At 45.0% G+C, this 9,888-nt stretch overlaps 1 protein-coding gene across 6 annotated transcripts in view; it reads right to left on the minus strand.

Annotated features, from left to right (window-relative positions):
* The window catches only part of VAV3 (vav guanine nucleotide exchange factor 3), a 258,222-nt gene extending 254,767 nt beyond the window's left edge, over positions 1-3,455 (minus strand). For 2 of the 6 annotated variants that reach the window (XR_010589723.1, XR_010589724.1), the window contains exon 1: positions 2,979-3,443. Coding sequence is in view for 2 of the 6 variants with exons in the window: in XM_065554296.1 (XP_065410368.1) it covers positions 2,979-3,431 (453 nt within the window). In the remaining 4 variants the exon portion in view is untranslated. Of the gene's footprint in view, positions 1-2,978 lie in introns of all 6 variants that reach the window. The other 4 variants (XR_010589721.1, XR_010589722.1, XM_065554296.1 and 1 more) reach the window with 4 other exon arrangements.
* Between the last annotated feature and the right edge of the window lie 6,433 nt (positions 3,456-9,888).

The raw sequence follows: 9,888 nt of genomic DNA on the forward strand, positions 1-9,888 counted from the left end.
AGTCTAAAATAAGCTTCAATAAAAAAAAGTAAAATGTTACAAATTATTAGGTCCTTCTGGTATTCTGAAAGTGTTGCAAAATGTTAGAAAATGTTAAAGTCTATTCTCGCTTCAGCAGATATCTACTTAACTTCCGTATACATCAGTGAAGTTACTGGTGCGTATCAAGTGAGATTAGATGCAGACCACTTGTACTCAGAATCTCTTCTCATAATATTTTAATATAATGTTAATATTTTACATAGCCATATTAAAGACTGACATTCTTTTTGTCAGCCACGCAGTGCTGACAGTGCAGGGCTGACAGCAGGAGCCCTGGCCTTCAGCCTCCCGGGGATGACAGTGGAAGCCCAGGGTCCTGCTGTCAGCCCCGCACATGGCAGGGCTCCCGCCGTCAGCCCCGTACAGCTGACAGCCAGAGTCCCGGATATTAATGACTGTAATACAGTTGCAGCAAAATGTCTGGTTATCAAAAAAATTAGCAGGCATAATATAATACTTGAGTGTTTATATTGTTCCAGCAAATTTTTCTTAAACAAATAGGTCTTCTCTGGGTTTCCAAATTAACACAATTAATAAAGGTCCACTATTACTTCTCCACAATTTTCCAAGTCTTGTCCGCAACTCAGCTGTAATTATTTGACAATCATCTCACGATTCAGGTATGGCCTAACATATATATTCATACCAAAAATTCGGCCTCTCTTTAAAAAACAAAACACAAGAATGGCTGGAAATGAATAGTGAAGAGACCCAACCAATTCTCCACAGACATATAATCCTCATCACTCTTAATCAACCAACCTTAACTTGCCACCCTAAAATTTGCAAAAATATATGCCAGGGTCAAAACAACAAGTTACAATTACACCCCACGCCGTTCCTGTAACCCTCTCATGCCTCCTCCTGCACACATGCCCTGTGCTTTCCCTGTCCTTTGCAACTTCCATGCACTTGAGGAGCCCTACTCTCTGCTTTATGAATGCCACCATCCTGCCTACCACTCCATGCACTCGCATCCTCACCACTACCCCTTCCATTCAAAAACAGGAAACATGGCATCACGCTACCTCACCAGGTACCTCTCAGTCCTCAGAGATACCATATCCTCTGTTTACTCTTCATGCTCTCCATATCTCTTCCCAGACTCCTAACTCACCACAATTCTCCCCCATGCTCCCACTTCAATCCATGCCCCCTTATGTACCTGTTTATCCAGGTCAATCCAGCAAAACCAGAAACAAAAAGTCAGTTAATTTATAAATTGTTTACATTAAATACATTTTTCATATTATTAGTTTGAACAGTGCTCTTTATCGCCCCCATAAGACTAATCGGAACTGGTCTTCAGCAAAGCCAACAAAGTGCAACCCCAGTTCTGCATGAGTCTCCACAGGAACACCGAGTCCACCCAAGCAGACTCATTTGCAGGTTCAGGCCCAATTTCAGAAATTCTAAGTCCTTTTGAGACAAGAGACAAAAAAATCATTAGGAAATTGTTCAGATCTGAAGGACAGGTGTTTGCAGTTCCAAACACCATAACTTTATAACTACTCAGTTTTTAATTTTTTAAAAATTAAAAAAACAATTTCTCAGATAAAATCTACCAGGGTTGAGGTGCAGGATGTAAAGATTCAGGAAGATTAGAAGGAAAAGCAAAGTGTACTAAAAATCAGGCTTATATTGGGAAGGTAGCTTAACCATGGTTATTACCGCTCCATAAATCAGGATTAACACTATAATTCATACAACTCAAAAAGGAGGATACAAAACAAGGCCTTGATGTTGCAAAAGCTTATCCATCTAATTAACCTTCTGCATATTTAACTCAATGTGACTACTCACATGCTTAAAATTAAGCATGTGCTTTTTCGCAGGTTCAGTGACTGGACCTCTGATCTTTGTAAATTGTTCCACGAGAAAAGACACCTGTGCAAAACCCCAATGACTTCAAAGGAGCTCCCCATCTGCATCATGTGCCTTATAGGATGGGGGCCTCTCAAAAATAAATGAAAAGGACATTCAAAAACACCAGTGGTGAGAGGGGTGAAAGAGGAAAGATTAGGGCCAATTTTATCTGACAAAAAGCATGAAATTTACAGTCGAAACTGAAATCATGTGCTTAGGTTATCACAGCTTTGTGCATGGATATCACAGCTTCTGAGGTCCAGAAGGAACCTCTCTGTTCTGAGGTCCCCAATACAATATGTAATCCAAGACGTAGGGACACAGGACTGACTGAGAGGCACCCTGAGCTTTAACTTTGATCTCCATGAAGATCAGACACCTAACAATCTCACACACAGGTTTTGTTATATTTTTTGCTTGTCTTTTGAGGAATGGTTGGGGAAACACTAAAAACACCAGCATGTGATTAGATCACATGCCCAGAAACCTTCAGAGGGCTGCAGCAGATTTATGTCAAGTTGGTCTTCTTGGGAGTTTTTTCCCCCTAGCTATTATAATTATACAGAATGGTAATTCAACTGCCTAGATTCCTCATTCTACATGACACAGTTCATTTTAAAATTGCTGACCTAGTCATCAGGACAGAATTTGACAACAAAACAAAACTGAAATATGTTGGGGAGGGGTTGTGTTTTGTATGGTTTTAGGAGGGTTGCTTGTTGCTTTTAAAAAAAATAGAAGGCATTTCAATACCTCCTTACTTCACAATAACTATTGTAAACACAGAGTAGCTTGAGTACTTTTCATAAAACGTGCTGTGACTACGGAAGGGGGCATGGAGGGTGGGCATGTGCCCCTCCATACAATAGACTTAACTCCCTACAGCATCTTTCACCTCGCGTGCATCCTCTCCTCCAACACTTTAGAGTTAAATGCTACCGGGTAAGTGAAAGCAAAACACGAGCAGGCTATTTAGAGCATCTCCGCATTTGCACAAAGAAATTAAGCCGCTGATTAATGGGGGATGCGAGCTGGGGGCAGCGGGAGCCCTTGCGGAGCGGCGCCCTTACCTGGGACATCTGAGGCCTGAGGTTGATTTCCTTCAGGTTGATGGATTGGCTGCGCAGGTTGTTGAGCAGCTGGCAGAGCAGGACCCCATCGCGGAGGGTCTGCGCCAGGTCGAACACCTGAGCCGTGGGCCAGGTCACTCGATGGTTGGGCGGCAGCACCTTGCAGTGGATCAGCCACTGGGCGCACTGCTTCCAGGGCTCCATGCCGGGCACCAGGCGGGGAGGATGCTGCGGGCTACAAGCGCCCGGTCCCCAAACCCAGAGAGGCAGGGAAGCCCTCGGGGCTCCCCGCTGCCGCAGTGCTCCGCTCCGGCTCTTCCGTCCGCCCCTGCCCTTTGCAGAGCGCGAGCGGCAGCAGCTGCCGGGCGGTGGCGCCTGAGGAGGCTGCGTGCGAGCTTCCCCCTCCCCCTCTGCGCAGACTAGAGGATGGGCTCGGGACAGGTGCGCGCGCATTGTCCCTGGGCAAGTGGTGCACGCTCTGCGGAGGGGTCGGTGCTGCCTGCTTCTGCTGTAGCTGGAAGCCCCTGCCATGCAAAAGGCTCCTCCAGCCCCGTTTGAGAGAGGGGAGTTCGTTATAATCAGGTTTATCTGATGTAGCCACTTTCCTGTAACTTCTACAAGCCTGCACATTGAGCAGCTTGAACCAGTGGACTGGGACAGTAGGGACCCAGCAGTCTTCTTCCCTGAGCGTTGGCTGAGGGGGGCAGCACCAGGAATGTAGGCTCAGGCCCTGTGGGGCGGTACACCAGTAATGGAGGATTGGTCCTCAAAATTATCATGCATCTTTTAACTCCAGGGAAATGTACTGCTCCTGCAGTGCTGATTAAGATCAGCAGTCTCTCTGCAGTGGTGCTAGAACAATTTTAATAGTGGGGGTGCTGAGAGCCACTGAACCAAATTGTAAATTCTGTATATGATGGAAATCACTTCAAGCCAGGGAGTGTGGCAGCAGCACAGCTAGGGTTGCCAAGCATCCAGTTTTCACCCGGAACGCCGGGTGGGAAAGGGATCCTGGTAGCTTCGGTCAGCACTGCCAATCGTGCTGTTAATAGTCCAGTCAACAGCGCAGCGGGGGCCCAGGGCTAAGGCAGGCTCCCTGCCTGCCCTATCTCCATGCTGCTCCTGGAAAGTCCCTGCACCCCTTAGACGCATGGGCGGCCAGGGAGGCTCCATATGCTGCCCCCATATGCTCCAGAGGACTGGATCTGCAGCTTCCATTGGCCAGGAACCATGATCAATGGGAGCTATGTGGGTGGCGCCTGCAGGCACGAGGGCAGTGCGCGGAGCCTCCCTGGCCACCCATGCATCTAGGGGCTGCAGGGACCTGGCGGCCGCTTCCTGGGAGCCACAGTAAGTGCTGCCAGGACCCCGTATCCCAAACCCCCTCCTGCACCCCAACCCCTAGCCCGGAGCCCAAACTCCTCATCTCCAGCCCCACCCCAGAGTCCGGAGCCTGCGCCTCCTTCTGCACTCCTAACGCCTTGGCCCCAGCCCAGAGCCCCCTCCTGTACCCCAATCCCTCATCCCTGGCCCCACCCAGAGCCCATACCCCCAGCCAGAGACCTCACCCCCCCACATCCCAACCCCCTGTCCCAGCCTGGAGCCCTCTCCCAGATCCTGAACCCCTCATTTCTGGCTCCACCCGGAGCCAGCACCCAGAGCCCATACTCCCACACTCCAATTCCTTGCCCCAGCCCTGCGAAAGTGAGTGAGGGTGGGAGAGAGCGACAAAGGGACGGGGGGGGGGGATGGAGCAAGCAGGGGCAGGGCCTCGGAGAAGGGGCAGGGCTGAGGTGTTCGTTGTTGTGTGATTAGAAAGTTGGCAACCCTAAGCACAGCACCCCTTAGGGTGACCAGATAGCAAGTGTGAAAAATTGGGACAGAGGGTGGGGGGTAATAGGAGCCTATATAAGAAAAAGCCCCAAATATCAGGACTGTCCCTATAAAATCGGGACATCTGGTCACCCTAGCACCCCTAGTTCCAGCACCTATGCTCTCTGGGCTCAGTTCTGCTGTCAGTTATGCCAGTGTCAAGCCAGAGTAACTATTGTTTTCATTTCTGTAATGCGATTGAAACCAGTGTAGTTTGAGAACAGAATAGCTTAAAGGTGACCTACAAGGAAAATGAAGTGAGGTTTATGCCTTTTGCTTCTATATAATGAATGAAGAATGCTAGAAGTTTGTTTATTGAGGCTTGTTTCCCCTCTTTCCCCCCCCCCCCCCGACATTAGAAATTCAGGTGTTCTCTACGCTGGAAGTCTCTGTTGCTGATTGGAGAACTAGTAAGATTGAAAGAACACAGAAACAAAGGGAATAATATCTCATTAAACTGAGAGGGGAAGTAATTTTTTTATACAAAATGTTTAAAACTTTTATTTTGGTGGGTTTTTTTTTTTTTTATAAACGCACCCTGGGGAGGAAAGTTCTCCTTTTTTAATTATTCAAACACTCTCCCCTCTAATTAAGGCCTTTCAAGGTTCTGAATCAATGAGTCCACCATGAAAAACAGGGGCAAAGTCCCAGATCCATAACATATTTAGACTCCTAATGTCCATAGAAATCAATGAGAGTTAGGTACCTTAATGTCGTTGAGGATCTGGGCCAAAGTTGCTAATCCTGGTACTTCCATTTTAAAAATACAAGCAGAAAAAATACTTTAGTATTGAGAGACACTAGTGAGAGAAATATTTCAGGAATATTTCAGGCCTTCTTTTATACATCAAAAAGAACCTAAAAGGGATACAAACTCAATTTTTTCCTTTGCATGTCACCACTAAACATTGGAGGCTGAATTCGGCCTTGGGTTACACCTGTTCAACCCCACTGGCTTCATTGGGGTTGCACAGATGTAACCCAGGGCATAATTTGTTTCTTATAAATGAGTCACTCATGATATGCATTGGCCATGTGAAAAATTCTGTAGAGAACTTTAATAAATCCCATAGCATATTGTAACTTTCACTACTGAAGCCACATAGGGTGTTTGAATAAGCTTAGTTTTAAATATTGCTCATTTTAAAAAAATTGAGGTTTTTTAAGATTAGAGACTGCACTATAAAAATTCAAAGACGAAATAGAAGTGATATAAATTGATAGCCGTGTATTATTCTTACTCTATACTAAGAAAGTAAGTTACCCTCAACTTTAATATAAATTACCAGTATATTCTGGAAGGCCATCCATAGCTGTCAATCATACACAGCAGCTAAACCAGATTAGATCAATTTAAATGCTGTTGAAAAAATGAACATAGCTGTCAATCATACACAGCAGCTAAACCAGATTAGATCAATTTAAATGCTGTTGAAAAAATGAACATCTATGTAATACCTCCCAACCAACATACAGGTAATCTGAATATAAAACATTCAAATTAAACTGTTGCAGTCAACCAAAATATTCTTATTTAACTATAAAACGAACAAGAATTATGACTAAGTTCTTATGAGAAACAGTACTAATGTCCATCAGCGTTCACAGTACTCTCTAGATCTACTTCTTAAAAGTCATCATTTCCTCTGGATTTCTGTGAAGGTACCTTTTATTCCTCACAGAAGCAACAAACTAGATGACGCAAACAGTATGTTTCTGTTAATTAAAATGATATGCTTGTTTTGTAACTACAAAACTTTTAAAGAAGCACTAGTATAAAATGAAAATTTTCCTTCAATATCTAGGGGATCAGAAATTCTTCCAGCATCTTAATTTGGTTATAAACACCAGCAGGATTATATGAGATAACCCAATGCCACCTGCAGTTTTCAAATGTCCTTTCTGGCAAAATCTTGACTCCTGTTGCTTCTTGAGGTCAGAATACTTCACCCAACCTTTTTAATAACTTATGGACCAATTAAAATGTTTTTTCCCTGACAATAGAGTTTTAAAAAGCTGTAACTTAACAACAAGAGACTTCTGTATTTTGCTAATCATAAAATTCTTTTCACATTTATACAAATGAGCAGTGCTTTTGTGAGTGGTGTTACTTATGCAAGGAGCTACACTGGCATCATAGGAGTTACACGAATAAGTGCAGGTTTATCAGATGGGGGTCTGTAGTTACCTCACCGTTTTGCATAACTGACTGGTGCTGTATTATCCTACCAAAAAACAAGCGGGAATGCCCCTGAATGACTCAAAGCCCCAAGAGTAAGTAGGGTCAAACTCTACCTTTGCAATCATATTGAAGATAGTGAGATTGCACAGGTGTAACTGAGAGCATATTTGAAGAGAATGGGGTGCTCAGGTGCACTTGAGAGCAGCATTTGACTCTCACTCATTATTACTGGACTGGAAGCTTATTATTAAGATTGGAAGACGTGCTGTGATCGGCTTAGTCTTAACTGATGAAGGACCGACAGACTATGCAGATTTATTAACTCTACAACTGTCACGGACTCACAGATCATGCCCACTCTTGGCCCCTGTGCGGTCCGTGGGGGGTGCCCCTTTCAGTGAGACAGTCCTTCTCAGGGGTCCACTCTCTCTCAGGGTCAGGCCCCTCCACCTCCTGGAGCCACACCTCTCTGACCCTTGGCACATCTGTCTCTCGCTGTGGGCCCCCTTAGGGAGTCCACTCGCTTTGGACCCCCGGTGCCTCCACCCCCCCGAAGGGGTTGATGCAACCCTCTTCTCTAGACCGGAATGACTCTCAGTCAGCGTAAAACAGGAGGGTTTATTGAGCGACTGAACACAGCACAGGAAACCCTCTGACCCTCAGGCCTGGCCTCCCTCAGCATAGTACATCCCAGTCTCCCCTGCATCTAGGTGGGCTCTGCCTGCTCCCCCTCTCCAGCCCAGAGCCCCCCTGCTTCCCAACTGGGCATCTGATATCACCGGCCCCAGGCCCCGCCTCTGTCCATTGTCTTCTTTCCAGGTAAATAGGGTCCTCTGGACCTCCTCTCCTCTCCACCCCCACTCCCCCCCGGCTGGAACTGGCTGGTTAGGTCATGGGGTCCTCTCTTCGCAGCCCATTGTCCTCTCACTGGCCAGAACTGGCTGCGACTCCTGAGCTGGGTCTCCGGTGAGGGTCGTCAGGTCACCAGTCGCCGGGGTGTCCCTCCTCCAGGCCATTGGCTGGGGTCCCAAGTTCCCTCTCCGGTCCTCTGCAACAACAAACTCCTTCTCCCCTCACCTCGTTAAACCAGTAACACCCAGGGGCACTGAGTCCCACTCCCTCTGCATGCAAACCATTGGAAAACCACAAAAAGATAAGAAAATCCCCTACTTCATCACAACCACTATTAGCAACAGTACCTTTCCCAAGGCCAGATAAAGGGAGTTGCAGTTGGATTTGCAACCCACTCAGGTAAAACCTTATTGCAACGGAAATAGGTCAGTTAAACCAAAACTTGAGGACAGTAGATACAGATGGAGCTCAAAACCCAAGTATGATAGATCTTAGTGAAATTAAAAAGGAGACTGAGATTTCGAGATATCAAATCTTGATGATCAAATCTGTAACAAGAGTAGACACATGGGATGCACATACTTTGTAAAATAGGGGAAAGCTGGCACAGGTTATAAGAAAAATAAAAAAATACCATATGAACATACTTGGTGTCAGTGAGACAAGATGAGCAGGGAGTGGCAAGATGGTGTCAGATGGTGCTACAATCTTATAGTCACAAGGATGAATGCATGAAAGAGGTGTAGGAATTAGGCTAGATAATATAGCAAAGACCTTGCTGTCTTAGAAGTCACTGAACAACAGAATAATAGTAGCCAGGCAGCAAACAAAATATGTCAAGTGTACAATAATCCAAGTATATGCACAAACAAATGCATCAGGTAACAATATGCACGTGCACATATTGAATGATGTGCCTAACCATGACATCAAGTTGATGATAGGTGACTTCAATGCACAAACCAGCAACGACTCTACTGGTTGGGAAGAATCATAGGAACAGCAGTGGATGGCATCCGAACTGATGATGGTAAACGGCTTTTAAATTTCTGTGGCACAAACATCTCAAAGATATGAGGCGATCTCTTCTAGCACAAGAAGATTCACAAGCTTACAAGGAGATCTCCAGACAATGTGACTGTCAACCAGAGAGGTGTAGATGACCATCATCTTTGAGTGATATCAGAGTCAGCAGAGGAGCAATGTTGGCTCACATCACTATCTTTTAGTGGCCACATTTCAATGTAAACTTAAAATGATCATGAAGACAGACAAAAAGAGTGTTATAGCTATAGAGAAGTTCAAGGACAAAGAAACGTATATCAGATTCCAGATTGTACTCAGCAACCATTCCAGTGTTTTACGGGACCAGGCTGATGAACATCTGGAAGATAGATCATCAAACTGGAAGAAGATGGTAGTTGAGAAAGCAAAGGAAATAGTGGGCCTCCAAAGAGGGTAGAAGAAAGATCCATGGCTTACATCTCGAACGTGGGCTATGATTGATGAGCAGAAAGCTCTGAAGGCAAAAAAGGCCATTCTCACAGAGCAGCTTGTCAGAGTAGAAATACAATTTAACAATTTGTAAGTTTCAAGTTAGCAGTAAGTATTTTTGTTTGAAAAAATAAGAAACATACTTTTTTTAAGGATTTCTGACAGTGTGACTGTGCTATTATGTTTTTTCAAAATAATAATTGGTGGGGAAGATGTAACTTCAGTGGGAGTCCTGCTTGCAGTTCCAATTCTGCTATCCTTGTATTCAGTACTACCTTATTACACAATGGGGTATTTGCATGGTAAAGTACTTCTCAGCATAGACTCAGACCCTTAGTTAGCATTTCAGGATTGGGTCAATGGGTCTGAGAGTAAATAACTGTACTGTAAAGTTATTTATTCAGTGCAATGTATGAATTATTTTATTTTCTGAACAATTGGAAGAGCTATGAGCTTGTAATATAATGTGCTAGCACAGAATCTGAATGCTTGCAACTATGTAGAATTATA

This window comes from Chrysemys picta, chromosome 8 (assembly GCF_011386835.1).
Source record: "Chrysemys picta bellii isolate R12L10 chromosome 8, ASM1138683v2, whole genome shotgun sequence".
NCBI classification, from domain to species: Eukaryota; Metazoa; Chordata; order Testudines; family Emydidae; genus Chrysemys; species Chrysemys picta.